Raw genomic sequence first — 25,249 nt, 5'->3', positions numbered from 1 at the left:
ATGTTATTGTGAACTGGCCTCTGTCCGCAGCAGGATGTTTGGCAATCCCAGCGGCACATTTCTGGCACTGAGGCGCTTGCACATTCCTTTGCATCTTATCTTTTCATTAATGTAGAGAGGTGAGCCGGGGGCCGTGGAGCAGCAGGTAAAGGACCTACCTGTGTGCGAGTAGATAAACCACAGGGCTCCGGTCAACAGAGCCCCAATCACAAAGGCTGCGAAGGCGATCCCCACCACTGTCGGAGTGTCTAGCACGTACATTGTGCCTGGAAAACAAAGCAGCACACAGTTCATACTGGATAACATGACATACAACACAAATGCTACGGAGTCCCAAAGTGTTCAATATCAAATGAATAAATAGAAAGTTATGAAATAAATAATCACATAAAATACATAAATTAACCAATAACTTGGTAATTAATAAACAACAATAAACAGTCTTCTTTTTAATAACATTTGTGGGTGAAATTTTATAATCCTTTTAGACAGCCAAAACATAGATATATGACAGAAAATCATGAAAATATGCAACAAAGGTGCACCTTAATCCCCAGGCACCCAGTGGAATTAATTTATATTTCATTATACATGATGTTCTTATTCAGACTACAGTCTGTTCAATTTCATAATGTCACTTTTCATGTCAGTGGAGCTGTCACCAGTCACTGCTCCTCACCTTTCAGCAACTTAAATGCTAGCCAACTAACTAGCTAGGCTATGTTAGTATAAAAGTGAAAGTAAACATGTGTAACAGTGTAAACAGCAGCAGCAAGCTGGTTAATTCAGAGTTTTCTTGGCAGCGTTTTGATTCTAAAGATGTTCCTCAGTGAAAGACACACAACTATGTGAAGAACAAGGTGATAGAGCTAGCTAACTAGCTGGCAGTTAGCTAGCTGGGTTGCTGGGCTGGTGATTGGCTGAAAGGTGAGATGACAGGAACTGGTGACAACTCCACTGTCATGAAAAATGCCATTACGAAATAAAAATATCTATAATAAAATAAAATGAATGAATTTCATTTTGTTCACTTTGTTTTTATGAAAATAAGAAGGATAAGAGTCAAAATAATGTAATATGACACTTACTCTCAATAGGGGGATCTGATGGGCTTGGTTTTGGAGGAACTGCAAAATAAAATACAATTTAATTTTAAAGTATGTTGACCATCATGTATGCTAATGCACACTATACATTATGAACATAAAAAATGACACAATACATGTTCTTGGTCAGACAGAGGAACAGCAGGTTGCTGATGTTGCAGTGTGTTGATAAGCGATTCTCTGTGGAATCTGATACAGCCACCTAAACCAAGAAGATGCTGAAAGAGCACCTATTCTGTAAGCTGACAGTGTCCTAAAGGACGAACCTACTGACTCGGACCAGCTCTGCTTAGCCATTTATTTCAAGCCATCTGGAAGGCTTTCAAAAGCAAAATTAGCTGTAATAATGTCTTTACAAACAATACAAAGGCGCTTGTGTACAGGCAAACTCAAGAGCGAGCCTGGTACATGTCCAAGACTCCGGCACAATGGGTGCTATTCTTAGAAAGAACACCTTTGAGTTTTCATCTCGTGTAATGAATGATGACAGGTCATCAGAGAAGACTTTAATTTCAGAGGGGACGATGGCCAGAGGACGTCCTCTCTGACACCCTCCTCCCCCAATCCCATCGCTCCAGTGTTATCTGTCCTTTGTGACTTGTTATGTTAAGAATGCAGAGTGGCCATTAACGCTTTCAGTCCCACAAGCACAAAAGAGAGGAGCAGCATACTTTATATAGGCCTTACTAAACTTGAATGGTTATCAAATCTCAGTGTACCTTTTCAAATAATGCTCTGCTGGAATTCTGACTTTTATTCGCTGCTTTAACAGAACCAGACATCACCCCTGAAGTTCAACTTATGACTTTATGTTTGCAGCTTTAAACTGTTGCCAGAGCTGGAACAGTCCTGATAACTCTATGAACGTCATTTGTTTATGTGAGTATGCTTGCTATGGAATGAAAGAGCACTCCTGCGTAATGACTTGTTTTGGTTCAACTTTGACCTTTCCTCATGGAGTGCAGAAACCACTGATCAAGCCTCTGCAAGACTCTTGACACTGGAAGTCAATACTTTTAAAGCCAACTATAGTTCAACTTGACGGTTCAAGGCTTGTTACTAAAATCAGCTCAGCTCCATAAAGCCATTAGCACCACATACAACTGAAAATATACAGTGGGTTTATAGAGTTATACAGAAAAGCATTTTTTTCATAGGTTTATACTTTTTTAATGGCCATAGCCTGCTGAGGCATGAATCCTAACTAATGCACAAGTAGAAGCATCCTTTTTTGAGTTTTAAAATGATAAGTTTTATGATAATTTTTAATTATAAAGTAAGCTACCTGACATCAGTGAATACAGTTGGAGAACAAAAAGCCCTTATTTGATGCATCATCACATATATTTATCACAGAAATCAGCTGCATAGAAAGATAAGCAATCTGTAGAGTCAACATACCTAAAGTGCATATTTTACACGCTGCAGTTTTAGCCTGTCTACTATTGTTATGCACGTACACCACACATGTGCCACACCATATATAACCTGCTTAATCGAGTAGGTTTTGTATCTTCTTCCTTAAACAAAAGCAATACTATTTTTACTGGGGTACTAATATAATCTATACTGCCAACTGCCAACTTCTCAAAGAAATGATATTTTCAACTTTTCCTGAACACTACCAGATCCATAAAAAAGGGATACAATTTATTGATGTTGTGAAGCAGTAAATCTACTTTTGATGGCAGGGCTTTGAGGCTGTTATATTTTTCCATGCACCAAGTTGGCCACAAGTGGCCCTCTTTGATTTGTAGATCAACTTCAGCTCTTTGGGATGCAGTCCAGTGCAGAACTGTGGCCCTTGAAAAGGCTGCTTGTTTTGTTTGCCATCCTAGCATAAGAGATGGCTTTGAAGAAGAAAACATGGCCTTTGAAATTGAGATTTTTTTTCACTGTGTTTACGGCATATTTGTGTTTACTTAATCTGCTCCATGGAAAATAAACCCGCAGCATTGGCATAGCGGTGTAGGCAGTGCACCCTGCTGCCTAGTTTGGACTAGCTCAGTTTGCTCACTCACTCATTACTGCACATTTCACAGTCTCTGTTCACTAATATCCTCCACTAACATCAACACTGGCACTTCCCTCAATGACTGCATCTAAATCTCTGCCTAGCAGTGAAACCCAAAGGTTATGAGTGTTCAGTTAAAATGTAATAAATCCACCCATTTCAGTTCAGTGTTTTCCTGTACATCTCTGACTACTCACACTATAGCCTGTCAGATACCAATATTAATAATTGAGTTCTCAATATATCAACTAGTATTCGTTTTTTAAGATTGGCACATGATATAAACAAACATTTTGATAAGAATCCCTTAAATTTTGCTCAGAATTGTGACCAACCAACACAAGTACTGAGTGTATCGCTTCAGCTAACAATTCGTTTTATTATCAATTAATCTGCTGGTTGTTTTCTCAATTAACCAATGAATCTTTTGGTCAATAAATGGTGAAAAATGCTCATCACAATTTCTCTAAGCCCATGATCACATTTTCAAATTGCCTCTATTGTCTTACCAACAATCCAAAAGGCGTTCAGTTTATTATGATTGAAGAGATATTGACATTTGAGAGGCTGGAACCAACAAATGTTTGGCATTTTAAACGACAGAGAAATTTGTTGCACATAAGTTTCTAAATCATTTCTAAATATATCTAATCGGGCTGCATGATTGTGGTAAAAATCAGTATCACGATTTTCTCAACTGATATCAATACGATTGAACAAATACTTTTCTGTGCGTGAGTGTAATTCTAAAACAGATAAAAAATGATAGCTAATACACAGCTCACCTATAGTCAGATGTAGCCTGCAGCCAAAACACAGAGAGCTAGTCCAGTTATGAAGTTAGGCTGCTTTCATTATGTTTCATCCTTTGTTATGCAAACCATTTTTCCACCTCCTTAAGGAAACCAGTCTGTAGGCTCAGACTGTTTATGATGAGGTAATTACTAATAAAAACAGCCTGTCAGGCTCATGTACAATTCAGTTAAGCATTTCTGCCTCAACAGAAACTTAACATTAGCGTAAATTTACAACAGGTAGTACAAACAGGAAGTACAGCGGCAGGAAGGTATTGGTTAGTGTTAGCGAAGCATTGTTGCATCTCCCTCTACATAAAATGACATGAAATGGCATAAAAATAGATGATAGACTTAATCATATATACATTTGTGATGTGTTAAGTGGTTTTAATAATTTGCAGTGTTACTTTTGCTTGCAAAGTACCATAAGTGCTTTTGACTGTTTATTTACGTTAAACAGTGTTTTTGTCAGAACCGAGGCTGGATACATTTATTTGTTCTTCCTCATCATCGCTGTGTTCATGTGATTCCGACACCTTTTTGTAATTCCTCGTTCCAACTTTTTTTTTCTGTCACCACATTGTCTCTCACATCTTACATTTATTTACATCGACGTCCCATCCCCCTCTTCCTGTGCACAGTTTGTAACATGGAGTAAGTTGCTACAGCTTAGGGAGAAACTGACTTGATGAGATGGATCTGACTGCTAATGCAAACACAACAGAACAGTTAGAGGCATGAAGCGAGACAGTGATGTTGATATGATGAATCCTGTAACCCTATTTCACTTTTTAAAACAGCGGTTTCTGGATTCTTATCGGCCATACTGATATATCGGTTGGGCTCTAGCTCGCACTGATTAAAATGACATGATTTATAAAAAAACTCATGAATCAGTAAAAGTTGACTCAAACTGACCACAGGTCTCTTGTTGATGTCATTGCTCAGAGGGGAAGCTGATTTGAAAAGTTCTGGCAGTCCACCAGTAATTGGGCACTCATGATATCACTCCATCTCAGTTTAGGTCATAATTAGTAAAATGTGATGGTGGTTACATCAGGCCCCCCCTCAAGGCTGCTCCCTCCCTCTGATCACACTCACAGCCCCCGAGAATGCGCGATACAGCCAGTGAATGAACGAGTGACTAAATAAGCGATGATCCAGGGGCCTTTAAGCGCTGGCTGGATTCCCAAAGCCAACAAGAGGACCACTACTCCCCTAACACACACACATACACACACTCCTCCCCTCTCCCCCTTTCTAATGGAAAAGGGAGGCCACAGTGAAGGTCCTAAGTGAAAACAACTGGAGCTCAGTGCTGTATGACTCCTCTTTTTCCACCTCTCCCTCAGCATGGACCGGTCCAGAGCAGCCGAACTGGGCCTCAGCGTTAGCACACTCCCCTTTACTGCGACCACATGCTAGTATGTACACACGCACAAAAACACACGCGTTTGTGTACAGACAGTTAATGTTAAAAGACACATGAGCGCACAAACCACATGTGCATACACACAAACACACCTGCGTACACATTCACACAATCTCACACACACACACACACACACACACACACACACACACACTCACACTCACACACACCGCAGTTAATGACGACCAGATGTGGGGAAGTGATGTGCAGTGTTCTGTGGTTTCGGTTTTAATCTCCAAGTACCGGACCAAGCTTTCTCTGGCTCCTTTCGCCCTCAGACTGGCTTCTCACTGTAATCTTTATCACACTCTATATACTCAAAACAATACAAATCAGAGCTTAATTTATAAGGTGCAGTGCTGATGGAAAAATGGAAACATGATTGAGAGTGACAAGAACTTCTAAGACCCGTGTGCATCTCACTAAGGCTGAGCTCATGGTGTAAGGTCTACAGTAAGTAGGTGTAAAATGTGTGTTTATTAACACTTGGCTAACCTGGCTGAACAGATCCATTCACCACAACCAGCGGCTTGGTAGACGTCTTGGTGTTCATCATCATCGCTAGGATATTGTCCAAAGTCAGGGAATCACAAGTTTCACTGGATTGTAAGCACTGTGAGGATAAAAATGAAAGAATGTGAGGATTGAGAACTTTTTACACTTCTGCATTTTCCTACTGAAGATTTTTTTTTTTTAATAAAAGCAACAGAAAACATTTAAATATCTCAACCTCAAGTTAATGTCTTCTGACCTGACTAAAAGTATAAATGTGGAAATCTAACATATGACTCACGAACCTTGATCATAATCAGAATATAAGAACTCATTTCTCTTTTGTAAATCAGTCTCAGATCATTACTCCCTCATTACTTTGACAAGTTTTTTATTCAAGTAAAAAGAGGAAAAAGCAAAGGAAAGAACTTTCAGGAGACTGTATACGTTGGACAGACAGCACAGTGAGAGAAAAATGAAAATGATGGCAAAGACAGATGCTTATTTTGTTCTGCAGCTGGATACTTGGCGAACGTTGCATCGATTCATGTTACCTGCTTAGCTCTGGGTGCAGATCTGATACTTAATGACTCAGGTCAGCCAGAGTAAAGATGCACTAGAACACTGACTTGAAGTCTTCTCAAACAAACACTGCTAATACTATGTGGCTCTGGAGGGACTAAAGCAACTGGCTTCTACAGTAAAATCATTAAACACACAGAAGAATAAATGTAATTTGGAGATGGTTATACTGCATACCGGTGGTAGTCTTTGGTTGCTCTCAGATCTTTTCGCGCACAAAGACATCTCACAGTGCAGGAAGAGAAGGGACATGTTGAACTTTGAATTGAAGGTGAAGCTGAAACTTTTCTTATCCATCTGGGCGTGAGGGACAGGAAAGTCTCTCTGAGGATAGTAATTGACCGAGTCATCTCTGGGGCAGACTGTCTCAATGAGAATGTAGTCTGAGGCCACGCTGGGGTTGGAGTTGGGAGAAATGAAGCACGATATAATGGTGAACCCCAGTTCCGGATCTGATGCGGTTGATGTGACCTGAGGCGTGTGAGAGAGAAGAAAAACATTTATTCTTCAAATACAAATACCATTTGTCTTGTCAAAAGCCTTTTCATGTAAGGAAGAGTGAAGCCATGACTGACTGACAGTCTGAGTGATATTGTTTCTTATTAACAATTTTGGCCAGGAATACAATTCAACTAGCTTTTTTTCACACCATGGTTGTTTATACTGCTCTTACGCTTCAGTTTACACAGAATATTGCCATTTTACGCCTACAGTACTTAACTGTTTAGTTCAATCTCACCACTTTCTTAAAGCCTGTTTCTAGCTTTCTAGTTTAGCAATTAGCTGGTAAATATAGCAGAGCATTAGGCAGCTGAAGAGCCAGATATTTCACTCAGGAGTTGTTGGAGACCAACAGAGAGTTAAAAGCAGGATGAATATTGGACTTAAAGGTGCAGTGTGTAAGATTTAGTGGCATCTAGCGGAACAGACTTGGCAGAAATGGAATATAATATTCATCAGTATGTTTCAATTAGAGTATAATCACCTGAAAATAAAAATCGTTGTGTTTTCGTTATCTTAGAATGAGCCCTTTATATCTACATAGGGAGCGGGTCCCCTTCCATGGAGGCCGCCATGTTGTGCCGCCATGTTTACTACTGTAGCCCAGAACAGACAAACCAAACATTTTCACGGCCACTGTAGGTTCTCCAACATGCTTGGAAGGAGGAAGGTGGGGGGTATTGCAATCTGCAACCTCACCGCTAGATGCCACTAAATCCTACACACCTTTAAATGTATCAGTTGGCCAGAAACACAACTCTGAATGCTGCTCTGTGTGTATGTTGCTCTGTGGGCTGGATGTGTAAACAGGCAACATGTTAGTCATATCAACTTTATGAGGATGATGACATGTCAGATGTTGTGTTTACAACTTGTTCCACTTCCCAAAAGTGGCCAAAAAGAAAGCCTAAGTCTGTGTATACTGCAAATTTTGAGTTGGGCAGGTGAGTTAAAACGGGAATAAATAAAAATAAAAAATAAAATGATAACTCTCTTCAAGAGAAACACCTGGATCAATTCAGTCTTCAGCTAAAGGACAAATCTATTTCATCCCTGCTCACCTAACCATCTGTCACAATCTAGCTGTCATTGTGAGTGTCTGGAAACCACAGTGAGGACCACCACTTTGATATTGACACAAGACAGAAATTCAAGCAAATGTCTTCAAGTAGTATTTCAGTCTCTGTTAGGATGGTAGTAATATCCTTCCAACCACAAGACAGTCCCCTGAGTTATTATTTCTGCTCTGTCTCCCTTTTGACCATCAATGCCAATGTTTTGTAATGATGGTATCCTCATTAGAAAGGTCTTTGCCAGAGTGAAAAACAGACAGACATATAAAAAACAGTATTTTAAAGAGACAGTAAATTATGCAGATTATGACTTATAGAGTATAAAAGAACTCGAGTTTGTATAAACATATAGTGCATTTACAACAAAATCTCAAATGTGCACAGTTAGTGAGGGGGGAAGTTTTTGAACAAAGTCCCTTTATGAGCATCAAAGTGCACTTGTGCACCTTTTGGCCATTGCCTCAGGTCAGGTCGCAGCACAGTGTGAGCTCTGAAGAGAAGGTTACGCCGAAGCCTCACACACAGACAACTCTTTGTAACCTGCTAGTTCCGCGTCCACACTGTCAGCGGAGCATCTCCCGCTGATATCATCATAAATCACCTCTTCAAAGGACCTCATGGTATGAGTCTTTGCCATCTCTTACATGATCTCTATAATTAGTGTTGCAAAACGAGTATTTTGAGCCAGCTAGACAGACAGGGACACGTAGAGAGAGAGATGAATGAATGTGAGGGGTGAAAGTGAGTGTTAGCTTTTTAGCCCCAACTAGACAAAATACAAATTGACCTCGTGGATGCCACACTAAGAGATCAAAGCAGCAAGAGCTAAACTCCCAGACAGAGTACACACAGCATAGTTTTCTCTGCTGTTATGAAGGTTTTTAATTTGGAGACATAAACACAAGTTGTATAAGACAATGCTGCATTAATCTGTAAAACACACATGACACGTAATGTATTAGAGATGCAAAGCATACCTCCACAAAGACTTGCTGATTTTGTGCGACGGTGTGGAAGGCCTGGCGTGAGGGGTTGTTGATCGGCAATGTGTTGTACAGCTCCATGTTATAGGTCATGTTGTTGACCGGTTGCTTCGCTGGTCCCGGTACAATCCTGGGAAGTGTATCGTGGGTTTCCTGACTCTTTCGGTACGTGCAATTGAACTGGGAGGAGAATAAGACAAAGCCAAGACAAATATCAGCAGGGATCTGACATCAGATTCCACCACACAAGCACCCTCACCCTGCATGACTGTGTGTCAGTGTTTGACCACATTAAGATAGACCAAAAAATAGGGAAAAAACATCAAAGATACTGTATAAGCAAGAACAATAAGTGGAAGACAAGGAATGGATGAGACAAAGGAAAATAAGTCAGCAGAGGGATGAAGATGGAGAAACTTCAAAATGGAAAATGTCAAGTCAAGTTCACAAAACAGACATCATGGAAAGACGGAGAGATTGCAGGAACCAGATGAGTCTTTACTAGCACCAAGGGACTCTGGGAAATGGAGTGTCTTTCGGCTCTGCATGATTAACATTAACATAGAGATGTAGATGATCGGTGGTCTTGATTTGTCAAGTTTCCCCTTGAATTGAAGTGCTGTTCTCACAATGACAGAAATACAGTGATACAATGAGTCAACTGTCTTACCACTATGACGGACTGGTGCTCTATGGGCTCCGTAAATGTCCTCTCTAACTCCACTGTGTCCCTTGGGAACAACACGTCTCCAGATTCCAGATCCTCATACTCCAGGGGTCCACCACTCCCATCCTTAGTCTCAGCATGACTTATCAAGACCTGTAATCCACAAAGGAATCCATTACTCAAAAAACTCCACTAAGCCACAGTACGTGAAGGAATAACTTTCACAAAAATAATTTCCAGACTTTTCTTTTCAACAGCTCCAGTTGCGAGTAGTGTTGCTTCATTCAGGGTGTTCAATAAGCCAAAGACACAGAGATTAGGATCTCAGAGAGGGGTCGCCAAAACATTCTGCAACCAATGAGTTGGATTTAAAATGTGGGAATGTCCTGTGGCTTTAGCAGTGGGACTTACCCTGGACAAACACATAAAACACATTTCTAATTTCTCAATAGAGAAGAGGCATGTCAGGGCTCCGAGACAAGTACATGTTGCTTTAAGAAATGTTTGATTTATTGAGGTGAGAGGACAATCTCAATGACACTGACACTGTTGCACTCCTGTCTGCACAGCATGTTAGATGACCTGCCATTGGTGCCACTGCTGAACTAAAACAACATATCACAGGACAGAAGAAATAACAGAGAAAACAGATGATCTTTGATGTGTAGGGACCTAGACAATGACAATGAATCTCTTTTAACCAGAGGTCAGAGGTTTTCTTTGCATCCAAGTGCTAACACAAAAGATGACCTTGGACATGCGCCCAGGTTTTCAGTCTGCATTGGACAGAAAATGTGTTGTTCTAAATTTCTCTCACAAAAGATTTCAAAAGGCTGGGGCGGAAGTGATTCATCCTTGCTTGTTAGAACAGACACACTGAATGCATTCCACAATAATGAAGATAACTGGGGATGTCAGATGTAAACGTTGAAGCCCATAAACCCACTCAAGAGTTCACCATAACATGAAAAAGTTCTTAAAAGTCAAACTGAAATTTAAATTCTCACTTTTTGTGTAAGGAAATATAAACTGCAAATATTTTTTCGTTTTTCAGAGGAGGATTAATCTGTTTGTGGACATATTTGTGAAAACAGCAGGTGTGAACTCTCTCTATGGGCATTTCCCATAGCAGCGGTTGAATGACATTTGAGAGTCGGCATTGCTAAGAAACATGCCTTTCATGGTGCCTTACTGACTCATACTCCTGTGTAACCTACCAACGCTGATGATGTTTTTTCCCCCTTTTTCAACAAACACAGACTACGCAACAATATCTGTGCCAAAGCTGGTTAACTGCCTGCACCATTGGAACTGAGGTGATGTAAGAAGCTATCTTTAGTACCCGCCCACACAGATATCGGACCAATCAAATTATCAGTACTGACATTGTCAGTTGGAACCAAAAATTCCACTCAAGGACAAAATTTAAAGGTGCCATCAAATAAATAAAACTTAAATTTCTTCTTTTTGGTAATTAACAATTTTAACCAAATAAATTCACATGTCAAAACACCAACACCAAGCATAAATATATATATTTATATATATGTAGAGATTTCTTAGCAAAAATGTATTTTAAATTCACTTTTTAAAAACACTTGCTTTATATTTACATTATAAACTAGAACTCTAATGTTCAGTGTGGCCACTTTTCATGGTTCATGTTAAGCAGCTATATTGCCACAACCTATTTTAAACTAAATTGTAATAACAGGTATTATACTTACAGAGTTGATGTAAAGGGCCATTGAGCTACCCTGCATGGGATATACGGTGGTTTGACAACCAGTCAGAGGAGTTTCCAGCGTGTAGTGGGTGGCATTGACTGTTGCTTTGCATTCTGGGTCTTGGAGTGTGAGGTTGGCATGAGCAAATCCGTTCGCCTTAGAAAACATCAAAAAATGGCAGGATTGGATACAGATCAAAAAAACTTATTAACTCATTTTCAGAATTGTAAAAAACAGCAAAAAAAGTGGTTGTGTGAGATTTTGAGTTCCCAGGAATAAACAAATCCCACAAGGTGGTCCAACTCCAACCCCAGCTTCTCCTAATTACAGTCTATGCCAGTTTCCTTTCTGTGATGTGGGCTGACTGCGTTGTCACCGTGGACAGACGCCAAATGTTGGGAACTGTCCTATTTGCTTCAATGTCAGCCCATGTATAAAAGTGAATGAATCTTTTTATTTAACTTTAGTATACCTGAAACTTCCTGGAACCAATTTATCTTTATTTATAGCTATATATCACTAAGGCTGGCAGCCAAAATATTAATCCATTAGATTTAGATTTGTGATTTTAAACTGTTTATTAATTTGCAATTATTACATTGACCATCATGCTGATGCATGCATATGTTGGATGCTTTTCAGATAACAACAACATAGCAACAGGGAGGTCTATGTTGCAATTTTCTAATTGCGGTGCAGAAAACATCCTTCAGTCCCCTAATTGGTCCAGACACTGGTATTGTCTATGGGTGTCCTCCTTGTTTGTTGTTTTCTGTTCTTTTTGTCATAGTTTGTCACATCAAGTCTGTGTTGCATGAGCAGAGATGTAAAAACAAAATACCCCAAAGTCAGTCTGATTGATCAGACCAAGAACGATTTTCAGACTTTTACCGTACTAGATGAAATGGACATTGAATTTGTTGCAGTGGAGAACATGCTTCAACTGTTTGTTTCTGTGCTTAAACAATTGATTGATCAATTAGCTGACTGACAGAAAATTGATTTATTTAATTCAATTTAATAATTAATAGTTACTAATAAAGTACCTATAATTAGACTTCACATATGCTCAAATTTGCCTGCTCCTCATAGTTTTATATCATTAAGTGAATACTTTCGGAATATTTGATAGATGATCAATTTTATTTATCTTGTTTGTGTTACATGCTATTTATTAGTTAGCTATTATTATTATTATATTGTTATTAGCTAGTTATATTAGTTAAAATATAACTCACATGTACAGTAAAGGGTCCCATTCCCAGGTATTTTTTGTTTTGGTTTTCCACATTTCTTATGTTGTGTATATTTAGACATGTGTTAAGTGTATTATATGTGTTGTTTTGTGATAGAGACATATTTAGATAAACTAGAATAATCATTAGTTGTAGCTCTGTATGTCCTCCAAGCAGGATCCATGATAGATGAAATCATGCGCTCCACTCACTTGCAGGCTCTCTTTGTCGATGCTGACCACCATCTTTGTTTCTTCGCACTGCACACTGAGGCCGACGCTCAGAACGCCCTGGTGCTCCTCTGGCTCTCCGTTCTCCCAGGGACGGTCATCAAGGAGGGAGGGCAGCGGCAGGTGGGGCAGGCCCTGAGAAACAGGTGGAGGGAAGGGAAAGGGCAGACTGGAGCGCCGTGAAGCAGTTCCTGCTCCTGGATGAGGACTTGAGTCACGCAGGATGGAGAGCTCTGGGGGAAACATGCTGTCCAGAGGATCCACCACATCTGGAAGTCACACAGTCAGTCAGAGCCTCATGAGGCTGATTTTACAGTCATGGAAATTATACATGACTACAACTATAAAACCATTTCACAATATCACGCTAGTTTCTTCATAAGAACAGTGCAATACTAGACATGAACAAAATTGTAGCAGCTGCTAAAATGTATGTCTTGCATATTGTATTTTAGCTGTTATTTAACTTACTGTAACACACTGTTTCTTTTTCTGCGACATCTGAACTTATACTGAGTGGAGTATTCAGAGGATGTTTTTTCAGATTACCTGGCTCTCTGAGCCGGATATTGAAGTGGTTAGCCACAGGAGTGCTGGTGTAAGACGTGACTGGACTATAGCTGTGCTCCTCTGCCCACTTGATCAAGGCTTGTGACCCTGATGGCAAGTGCTGCTTGGGGGATTTTGACACTTGCATCAGTTTTTCCGTATTTGAACTAACACTCACGGTGTCAGAGGCCTGTGGAAAAGAAAGAAGTTTCATTTATTTTTTTCTTACTGTATCAAAACTCACAAATTGTCATTTCTAAAAGACCATAAATTTAAGTCAGCTCCATTAAGATCATCAGAAACAAAAGACATGACTTACTGTATAGGCATTATCACAGATAGAACAAGTACAGTCCTGCATTTTTTCTGTGTCAAGTGTGAATCATGTGAATGAGTGTGAGGTAATGGGCGTGTCACAGCTTGATCAATTCTGAGAAACCATACCAAACATGTTAGATTGCTCCTAAAATTTGTGTCTTGCCCTGCAACCCTCCCTGTGTGAGGGAGTGATTCTTTCTCACAGCCATTTCCCACACATCCAAGTCTCTTGAGCAACACTGAGGAGAACCCACTTTCTGACAGACGCGAGGGTTCAATTTTATGAGGCTATCATATCGCATAGTTGACCCACTCCCAACACTTGTTGCACAAGCACCGCATCCTGTGTACCACTCACTGAAAATCACAATGTCAGCGTTTTGGGATAATGAAAACAATATCTTGTCAACATGTGCTGTCTATGTATTAAATGTTGGAAAACCTCTGAATTAATGAAACAACGAAACAATCCATCCAATTGTTTTCAAGACCAACGTGGTGAACAGTCTGACCAACAGACCAACATTGCTATCCATGGATCTATGCTGCTAGAATGACTAAAAATGCTAATCACTCATTTCAAATCTTAATTGTTAGAATTTTTGCTTTTCTCAGTTTAAGATCATTGTCAATTCAAAATCTTTGGGTGTTGGACTATTGGTTGGGGGAAAAAAAAGATATCTGAAGACCTCATCTTTGTTGCAACTTTGTGCCATTTAATAAGCTAAACAATTAATTAAAAAAATAATCAATTGCAGCAATATTGAAAATTGATAGAAGCAACTGTTACTTATGTGCCCTACTGTGAACATAAGTAGCAGTTATGAAACTGCCCTACTGTATAAAGTGCAATAACTGTTTATGCATAGAAAAAAAAATCTAAATTCCAAATCCAAACTGCTGTGTGTTGTAGAAAGTGGTAAGTGGATATGAAAACATAAATCTGTTGGGTATATCTTCACCAAAGGCATTACCATCCATTTGTGCTGTTCTGTAAGTTTCACAGGCGTTGACCTGCATTACACTCATACAACCTGACTGACTTATAGTACAGAAGTGACGGGGCAGCTGTACAAACACACCGCGCCTGGCAAAAGTGCAGTGTCATGGCTGCAGCAGCCCTGTAGGAGTATCAGCATTACACACTGAGGAAACCCAGAGTCCCTTGCCTCCACTGAACCAGTACAGGACCAACAGAACAGAGAGGTGCACAACAAATGGGCATCAAGGATCAGCCACACTGTGACTACTATATGTCACCAGAATCAGCAGAAATTAAATGATTTTGGGAACCTCATAATATTGGTGAGTTTCTTTCAGTTTTATTGCACTTATTTTTTTGCTCCAGAGACAGGGTTTAAAATTCCAACCATAGAGCAAGTATGGTGGCTGGACAGAAGCCAGTTTCCCATTGACATGCTCTACAGTTACACTATTCTCCCAAAGTGTACATAGGTGTCATTTTCTTACAGTTCCTAAGGGTCCTACGAGATGTGAGTAATACTAATGAAGATTTAATATCAAAACTGTATACTCATGCCCAGTGCTGACATGTATGAAACCACATTTGTAAGTAAAGGGCACTATGATATATTGCAGTAATTAGCTAACGTTTGTCTTTTGTGTGTGGCTAGGAGGTCCTAACAGCTCACAGCTTATGTAAGTGCCTGAAGCAAGCGCTGCTCATAAGTCATATTATGACTGATGGGAGGCAACTTGGGCTCTATGTGCAGCTAAAGCTCTGCAGTAGCCTTGGCTCTGAAAATATGTGATGCCCCAACCACTCTTGCCTCTGGCTCACTGAATGTGATGACAATCCCCAAAGCCGCTGCGATGAAATTTCACAGTTTCCTCCTAACCTGTTATCCCCACCCTTTCCTGCAGTGTGGACCTGGCGCCAATTCAACACACGTCCCAGTTTGACAAATTCTTTGGTCACTGGTGCAAAGTGATTACATCTCTGTCTGTGACATGACTTGTATGCCACTGTGATGTGTGATAAGACTATATAAAATCTCAGTGGTGAAGTCTGTAAAGGTAAAAAAAAAGGATATTTCTGGATGGGAAGTTTTTGACTGCTGTCATGCTGCCAACTTACCACTACATCCAGTCTGCCAATCACACCGTGGGCCTTGATAACCCAGTTGACAGACTTTGCGCACTTGAGCAGCAAGACGACATCCCGATGCAGTGGGGCATCATCCTCCATAGGCCGTAGATCTACTATGACATCTACCTGGAATGCACTGCAGAAAGAGAGAGAGAGAGAGAGAGAGAGAGAGAGAGAGAGAGAGAGAGAGAGCGAGAGAGAGAAAAGAATTCTGGATGGTTAGGTTCTCCTTACTGTTATCGTGCCTTCTGTGTCTGGCAAACTAATTAAAAAGCTGGATGCATACCCAGAAAAAAGGTAGACATGTGCACTACTGACCAGATAGCGCTCTGGTGAGATACAGCACAGCTATCACTACATTCCCAGATTTGTACAGAATAATCACTCCACTGGGGGAGTGAGGAGATTATCTGGCAACCTGGACTTTGAGACGCAGTTTTGAAATATCTTTCTCACAAGAACACCAGTAAATGTACCGTCCAAAACAAACCCCACAGAGATTAGTGAGAGCATCTTGACCTCAAAAATAAACTATGACAACATGTATTCTTTGCTTTGGCTGCTTTGGTTGCTTACCTGCTGGAGTTCGGGGCTTGAAGCTCAATTATGTGGACTTCTCTGTCTTTGTCAGGTCCAGACAGGACACAGCCCTTTGATGCCTGTGACTCCACGTAGCCCCCCAGGTAGTTCAGAGACAGGAACTTGGTATCAATCTTGCAGGTGTCAGAAAACACTGGATCTGAAAGTGGAGATGTGTTTATGTTACTGGTTGGGGGTTCTGTGGTGCTATTTTGATCCCCCAAAGGAGAAATACGGCTTTTTGTTGCTCCTCCACCACAGAGAGGTCAGAACGAGAGGGCAGCTACAGAACAACTACTGGCAGGAATTCAATGTCCTGCTCACAGATACTTCAGTAAGTTGGATGTTTGCTTTGACCCTGCCGTTCCAGCTGAAGAGCACTCACTTCTCACTTTACTAATCAACCCTGCAGCTGGTATTCCCATTGTCTTCCATCCAAATTTAACTAAGCCAAGCCCTGTGTTGGATGAGATTGGGTGTGCTCTGGCTGGCATGACCTGTCTTCCTATCAACAGGGAAATTTCTCTTCTCGTTTTACGTGGGAAAGCTAAAACTGAAATTCCTCCACAAGAACAGGACAATAATATTCATAAACACATTCATTCAAAAGTTCTAGTGTTTTTCCTCCGCTATCACAACTGTTCAAATATTCGTTAACTGCTAAGAAAGCACCTTCACAGAACATGAAAAGTTAGTCCCCTTCTCAGCACTTGGAGAAAACACGAGACAGATGCTTCCTTATTTGGCAAACAGAGCTTTGGACAAAGTGTAAACTGAAGGTTGGCACCTTCCTCTCTGGAACCCTTGTGGCACTTTAAAAAGCTGAGATGAGACCTTGAGCACGGGCCTGGTTAGGAAGCAAAGTGAGAATCTGTCTGCCTTCATGAAACACTGCTAAAGATGTGAAGGACTGGAAATCTACAGCTCCTTGCTCTAAGTATACATCATGGCACTCTGGGCTTTTGCCAAACCACAACCCCTAATGACACAAACGCTTGAAGGTTGTGCAACCACTCTGTTCTCCGCAGTAAATAGAGAGAGAACTTATCACCAGCAGTAGTGGAGCCATTACTTCTCTCCAGACTTTGTTTTATTTCCATGCAGTGAAAGATGCTCATTAAAAACAAGACGTCCTGTCTGAGAGCTGATGCACTGTGAAGCTGAACGTGCTGTCTGTTCACTGTATAGACCGGCCAACAGAAAATGAAGAATTGAAGGTTCACGGCTCAAACATGTGTGAAGATCAATCATAGCCTCCCTCGAGAATTCCCCAGTGCTTCTTCACTTCACACACACTCCTCCATAAACCTTCCTTATAGCATAAATTAGAGAATGATAGCCTACCTCCTGCTTATTTATCACAGATTTGTTTCCACTAACATTTGGTCAATCTGTACATGCCCTCAGCCAGATTTTTAACACTTATTTTTTGTTGTTTTATTGTAGACTTATTATCTGTGAAAACTGTGGGCATAACACCACTTTGTCAAGGAGACTAATGACAGGCATTTCCAAGGATTTGAATGACATATTGCCAGTGACTATCTGCCCATCTGATAAAAAATAAATTCACACTTTCCAAAGTCTAGCTTCTAGCTTCATGTTTTAGTTTCTATATCTTTCAACATCTCTATTTGTCTTCCTCTTGCACATAACTACACATATACAAACAGATATAAACACAGTAGTGATAGTCTCAGGCCTGACAGTTCAAACAATGACTCTGATGTCTTTTTTTCACCACTAGCAGCACAAGCAAGCTGGTGACACGATACACATTCCTGTTGCTGTTGTCACACTGTTCTGTTGACTGACCGTCGGTGGTGGTAACACACAAAGGGAGTGAAGAGGCTTACAAGTTAGCAATCATGGATATGAACATTGCATGATTTAAAACATTCTGAAAAACTTTTGGTCTTGTAAATGTTTGATGAGCAACATTTTGATGGAGATGTGTTTATGTTTCTGGTCAGGGGGTTCTGTGGCGCTATGTTGATCCCTCAAAGAAGAAATACGGCTTTTAGTTTCTCCTCCACCACAGAGAGGTCAGAGCAAGAGGTCAACGTCTTTGTTAGACCTCAAGGACAAACATAACTTTTGTTTCTGGCCTCATATTGCTTGTTTGTCTGACCAACAGTTCAAAACCAAAAGATATTCAGTTTACTATCACATAAGAAAAGCAACAAATCCTCACATCAGAGAAGCTGGAGCTAGGTCATTTCTGGCAACTGTGCTTGAAAAATTTGTTAAATGACTAATCAATTATGAAAATAGTTGCAGTTCATTTTTCTGTTGATCTAGTAATTTATTAATCCATTTTGTTTCAGCTCTGATAAAAAGAACATGAGCGTTAAGGGAAGAAAGTATTTGTTTATACATTCTGTGAACTCTCTTTTTTCGTCTGGGGTCATCATTTTTTAGGCTGTAAGCAGCCACAACTCAGAATTACCACGAGTAGCCTGTTTAAGAGTTCGGAAAAGTTAATGTCTGTTGAGGGAAGGAAATTCTTTAACCAGAGTAGTACATGTAAATCTGTAGCCAGGGCTCAAACACAAAGCTAAGTAAAGTTCTGAGAGCTGAAGGGGACTGGGGAGGCGTGCCTTAAGGCCTAGAGCTATGTTTGGGAATTTTGGGAATCTAGTACACACCTTCTCCAACTTTGATGTAGATGTCTTGAGTCATCCTGAGCTCAGAGAAAGAGGTGACTGCCCTGTACTTCCTCTGGGCCCAGTTGAGGAGGTGCTCATTGCCATGGGGAAGGATCTCCTTTTGGATCTGGCAGGAGAGGGAGAAGTTTCCCTGCTGAAAGTGGACCTCTGAGCCTTCAGATACCTTGAGGAGGAGAAAACGCAGGAGTGTTAGAGGACAAAAGAGCTTCTGTGATAATGTGCATAATGTCGTCAGTCTATACAATTTTATTGACATTCAGCAAAAAGCGAAAAAGTGAAAAAGTAGACTGTCTTCATATAAAACGAAATCATTCAAGACTCAGCCAACAGCAACCTCTTAGCTGAGAGTGATATGCACATAAAAGTCAACTTTATTTTACACAAGAGATGTAAGATTGTAAAATGAAGAACCTAGAGGCAAACTGAAAAAAAGAGCTCAGCCTTTCCAAAATTAAACCCTCTCTATAAACATTGGTGAAACCCATCCTTCACACTCCATCCCAACCGTTATTTCAAAGCTTCTACAAATATGCTCTGCGTATTTTTACACATGTTCCTCTACACAATAAGGTGTCTGGTTTCCACTGTTTACACAGTGTACTGCGTTATAGTGCGTCATCACAAATGTGTAGGTCTGCTTCAAGATGGCCACAAGGAGTAACAGAGAAGACATGAAAATTTGACAAAGAAAGACAGACAAACAGTCAGGTAGGAGGGCGAGTAGGTAGGAACACACATTCATAACAGGTAAAGCACTCACATACAAATGGTCAAGGTGCACACTAGTACTCAGGGGTTAAACTACTGTATAAAAGCACCTTTTGAATATATCCAGATATTTTCAGGGAACAATAACTTATTATATTGCCGTTTCTGCACCCTTTAGGATCACTGAATACTACACTGATAAAAGGGGTGGTTGTTGTACTGCATCCAGCTGTGAAACGTAAACAGTCACAAAGATGAGGGAGAAGTACTAAAAAATATGGAAGGTGAAGAAAAAATGATTTGACAGGGGAACTGGCGTGGCCATATTTAGAAAGGACCACCCCTTTGGCACTTAATGGAGCTCAGCCCATATGCTTCATTTCAGAGAGATAAACATTCACATGTGCTGAAAAACCTACTGAACAACCAAATGAGTCCAAGCAAAAGGTCTAGACAGCCTACCTCATTTTATTTCCAAGCTTGTTTTTCTTACTCCAAAAGGTATCCTCTCTGTATGCACGAGCATTCAGCTGAGACCGCGCCAATTAAAACATTAAATCGACAAATCCGTTCGAATCCAAGAGGAAAACATATGACTGCTTTTGAATGAAGTTGTCCCTAAATTGCAATCTTGCTTTAATGATAGTAGAGTAATATCCCTTTGGGGTCTTTAGGTTTTTCCGACATAACTATTCAAATCCCCTCATGTGCAACATTTGTCTGACCTCTGGACGCTCCTGTTGATGTTCCTGGCATTGTCACCAGAGGCAGTAAATACTGGGGCCTAGGAGACAGACTCTGTCGAAGAATTCAGGTTGATTTCATTTTTAGTGTGTTTGCTACGGCAAGAGGGAACGGACAGAAAGATGGGGAAGAGGAGAGAGGTGGCGCCCTGAGCCAGTGAGGGGGGCTGGGGTTTCTTTGCTAACCTCGCCAAGCTCAGCAGAGTTTATCAGTTTAATTGTGGGAATACGACTGTAATTAGTCGCAAAGAATTAGAGGGGAAAGCCTGAAAGCCAAATTAGCTCCAGGCCCTCCAGAGCTCTGAAAACCTCAGGAATTTGAAACGGGGAAGTGCGGTACCCACTCTGGGCTTTAACAAACTCTCTCTCTCTCGCTCTCGCTCTATCTGTATCTCTCTCTCTCGCATGCCCAGTTTAAAGAGCAAAAGGACTTAAAATGCTGGAGAGCAAAGAGCAATTTCAGTCACAGGTTTAAACGGGATATTTAAATATATGTAAATATACTGTACTATATTGCATACTAATTGCATGAGCTGTCATTCAATACTCAAATAGTGTTATGATTGTTGCTAATATACTCAAATAAAGCATAAAGGTCTTACAAATTCAAAGAAAACCATTACAATTATAAAAGTCAGATTTATTTAAAGCATAGTGTGCTTCAGTAAATCCGTTTGGTTTATTCTCTTGTCAGGAAACTGCTAAAGACCTTAAAGATCTTTGTGTTGGATTCATGTGACCAACCAGTGCTTGCAGCAAAGGTCTCATGTCTATCTAGAGCTCTTCTGAGCTGTAAGCAGAAGTCCTTTGCCAAGTAAAGCATAAGCTCACAATATGAAAACAGAGCCCATCTCTTAGTAAGCAATCTATTGGTATTACTGCCAAAAACTGTTTTGAATGTAGATGTTGTTAGCTGTAAAGACCCTGTAATGTGTTCTGAACTTTAAATACAGGAAAACTGGATATTACCTCGACTTACAGAGGAATTTCCACAGACTTGGCAGTTGAGAGCAAACGAAGAATGTAGAGAAGAGCGACATACCATAGGGACTGAAAGTCCTGCTTTCATGTTTGTAATGCTAGAAACTCATGTACTCATGTCCGTAATGGTATTTGCAGGCGGGCATGTTACTTCAACAACTCAAATGTTGACTTCAGTAACATAAAGTGTCAGTTCAGTAGTATATCTCTTTATAATACTAATGCACTGTCCTTTAAATTGAAAAATAAACTTTTCTTCATTATCTGTTGTGATAAACACACATCTGCCACTACTGAGAACCCTACATGGACCAAAAACATTTAAAAGTATGTTTCCTGTCCTTTCTCCCTATAAGCATCAACATATTCAAGCCATATGTGCAGTAAAAAGGGGAAAAAAATGCCAAATGTTTGAGATCAATTATCATCAAGCTGTAATCCTCCACTCAGCTCTCACTGAGCAACACCCTGAGCATGGGAAATCTGGGGCTGTTTGGAAATTAAGAGGTGTTGCAAACGGCAGAGGTTGATGGAAAGTGCAAAAAGGGTTGATAGATATTATGAGCATGCTGTAACTCTCTGGTGATATTAATGTGATAAATGCTTTTGTGGCTGATTTGATCTTCTCTCTTTTGATGAGATATGGGAGTTAATCATGCCGCTTGCTACAGATGTGTGTGTGTTCTTGTGAACTGGCAAGCTATGTTGCGGAGAAAACAATACCATATGTTTCAGCGCCACTCTGGAGCGTTCCTCTGCCATGCCTGTCTCCAAATAAAAACCAATAGTGGCTACCCATGGTTTCCATCAACAATTACACTGAGGAGAGCGCTCATGTGTGTGAGAGCGATGGAACTCATACACAAGCCTTCAACTAATGAAAGAAATACAGGAGTGAAAAAGGCACAACTTGGCAAACAAACAATAGGCAATGTGAGCCAACAGCAAAACTTTACAGTGTTGTTCCATCAAGAGTCATAAAACATTTGCTCCGGATCAAGCCTTTCAAGCAGAGATGCAGCACAGCCCTCCTCCCCTAACCCCCCGAAAGGAAATATATACATTTGGCCACAGAGTCAACACAGCCAAACTGCACATGTGTCTCACTTTGAATCCCTGTGTCCCTTGGTAAAACAAAATTTGGCCTGATTTCAATGTTCATATTTCATGTCAATTTAGACCCATGATGATTCCTGCCTGCTGCTGATTGACAAAGAGTACTGGGGAGGACGTGTTTTACAACAAAAGTCTGGTTTCTGGCATTTTAAAAGCCGGCAGGGTCCAGTGGCCAACAGTAACAGTGTGTTCAGCGTCTCTGATGCCTTTCCAGGCTGCCCATCTGTGTCCACGGAGCACAGAGTATAGGGACCAGGAAACAAGGACTGGCAGGCCCGATTCAGAGTCCAATTAGCCCCAGGAAACAGAGTGAGGGAGGTCTGGCGGCGGGTTTCTGTTCTGAAACATTAAGTCCCAAAATCTGTTCCTCCTTGACTCAGTTATTTCACGCTCTCATCACAGCAACTCCTCATCTTCACCTGAAGCGCACAGTGCAGATCAGAAAGTGTGGGAATTGGCAAGGTGACTAATACACCAACGTTTTGGCATCTGTGATCATTGTACATACTTGTTGGGTCTGATGCAAGTTTTCAATTTAACTGACTGCTTTCCGAGGTGATGTGACACAGCAAAAGTGTAAGGAATGGATTTAACAGTGTGTTTATCAGCTCTAATGTAAGCTTCAATAATTAGCGTGTCTGGGTAACTAGCATACTACCTATAGTAGTATTACTACTATAAAGCATTAGTTCCAAGTTTGTGGGGATAGCAGTTACATTAAAAAAGCACCATTCATGATAGCACATTCACTGAATGGTATTTCCCCACTATGTGGAAACTGATTTAGGTTAACATTCACAGCTCGGTCCTGTTCGTTACTGGATTATTATTGGCCAGTGTTACCTGAGACATTTGCCAAACACATCAGTTAGTTCTCTTTTTAAAAGCCCTTTCTCTTGTAAAAAGAGAAAACACATGGTTTGAAAATACATACACATACACATGTATAAGCTAAGCAGCCAAACAGGGTTATGTTACAATGAAATAACAGTCTGATCTCACATTTTCCCTCATCACATGTAACCGACTTACAAGCTTTACACTGCAATAAAAGCAGTGTCTTCTACATGGAATATCAACCAGTGAGGATGCTGACTCTGTGTCTGGAACATGCAGCTTCAGCCTCAGTCTTTTAGTATTATATCATGTATATAGCCATAAAATGCAAATTTAATATCTTTCGCAGGGTTCTTTTTTAAAAACGAGTTAGCTGGAAGCACTAAAAAAGACAACCAGAGATAATGTTGTCAACCAACTCATGGAATGAACGTTAATGAATGTAATTAGCTAGCCAGCCTCGGCTGATCAAATCTGCTGGTGATAGTTGTTATTGCAGCAGACAAACATCAACAGTCACAGACAAGAAATGCTTTTGTCTGCTTCGAGACCAATCAATGTGTGTGATGCGTTTGTTTCAAAAAATTCAAAACTGTCAGTGTCAAGTGGTAAACGTGAGAACGGGAAGCTTGACAGGTGTGGCGACAATAAATAAGGGGGATGTTGAAAGGATGTTGCGTGGTATTTCAGTTTCGTGGTATGTTAAGGAGGTGTCGCTGTGGAGAGAACCTGAGAAGAGGAGCAGCGTCTGGGACTCCTCTGGGTTATGGCCATGCGGAGTCAGGCTGGTGAATATACCAACAGCTCACACTGCCAGAGGGCTCGGTGCTGTCACTCAAAACACAAAATACTTAACACCTACTGTAATTCAGCAGAGGCCCCTGCAGTCAGTCAAAACCATTAGTTCAGCTTTGTCTGACTGCAGGGGCCTCCTTCTTCACTTCTAAGATTCCCTTTATCTCTCCTCACCCCACTTGAAAAACCGCAACTATGTGTCAGACAAGTATCATAATGAAGGGCCAACAGGGAAAGCTAATATCTCACTTTTGACTCAGAAAATATATTCTTGCTCCAGTCAGATAAATGTCTGCGTAGCTACTGTAAATTAATGAAGACGCACACTCCTCTAATACTTTATCATTTAAAAAGTCAATTCAAAGCAGATTTTTTTTAATATGAGATAATGAAGACATGAAAACTCCTTACTCTGCATAAGGACTGATCCAACATTGTTAGACACACAGCAACAGCGCCGCCTGTACTGTAGATTTTAATGATGGTTGTCAGCTGTTTCCTGTCTGCCACCACTGACAAGGGAAAACATTTACTATGATGCTGACCTGCTGGTCTAAAAAAAAAAAAAAAAAAAAAGAAAAAAACCACCCATCTCGCTGGCTACACATTATCACAGCTTAAGAAAACACAAGCAGGCCAGATGCACATCCATCTGCATGAAACGCATCCATTTCTTTTGACATGAGAACATTGCCATTACTACAGGAAATAATAATTAAAAGGAATATTTGGCACTCGTGCCTTGTGTCTTTGGGTTGTGGATTTATCTGAAAGCTATGATCCCACTCAAGCACAAGAAAATTATAAAAAGATTGTTGGAGCTGTCCATTTCACCTCACTCACTGGTTATCAATTTTGCAGGGACCTCAAAAATGTTTTATGGGCAGAACAACTGATTTTCTAAATTTCTCTGTGAATTCTCTTCAAAAGAAGATTTATTTGGATGCTGAGTAAAAAAACTTATCCTTTAACCATTTCAAGTGTACAGTAATCACTCTTGATGCA

General features: G+C 40.5%; 1 protein-coding gene across 1 annotated transcript in view; it reads right to left on the bottom strand.

The window, feature by feature from the left end:
• tgfbr3 (transforming growth factor, beta receptor III) overlaps positions 1-25,249 on the bottom strand; it is a 72,133-nt gene that overhangs the window by 8,225 nt on the left and 38,659 nt on the right. The window contains exons 5-16 of the mRNA XM_042417332.1: positions 19,044-19,227; positions 16,393-16,555; positions 15,805-15,952; positions 13,389-13,578; positions 12,822-13,108; positions 11,375-11,530; positions 9,651-9,800; positions 8,975-9,160; positions 6,601-6,894; positions 5,845-5,962; positions 1,089-1,127; positions 159-266 (exon numbers count right to left, since the gene is read on the bottom strand). Coding sequence (XP_042273266.1) covers positions 159-266; positions 1,089-1,127; positions 5,845-5,962; positions 6,601-6,894; positions 8,975-9,160; positions 9,651-9,800; positions 11,375-11,530; positions 12,822-13,108; positions 13,389-13,578; positions 15,805-15,952; positions 16,393-16,555; positions 19,044-19,227 — 2,023 coding nt within the window. The remainder of the gene's footprint in view (positions 1-158; positions 267-1,088; positions 1,128-5,844; positions 5,963-6,600; positions 6,895-8,974; positions 9,161-9,650; positions 9,801-11,374; positions 11,531-12,821; positions 13,109-13,388; positions 13,579-15,804; positions 15,953-16,392; positions 16,556-19,043; positions 19,228-25,249) is intronic.

The sequence above is a fragment of the Thunnus maccoyii genome, chromosome 7 (assembly GCF_910596095.1).
Source record: "Thunnus maccoyii chromosome 7, fThuMac1.1, whole genome shotgun sequence".
Classification (NCBI taxonomy): Eukaryota; Metazoa; Chordata; class Actinopteri; order Scombriformes; family Scombridae; genus Thunnus; species Thunnus maccoyii.
The sequence above is the reverse complement of the archived record's forward strand: the minus strand, read 5'-3'. Positions and strand labels throughout refer to the sequence as shown.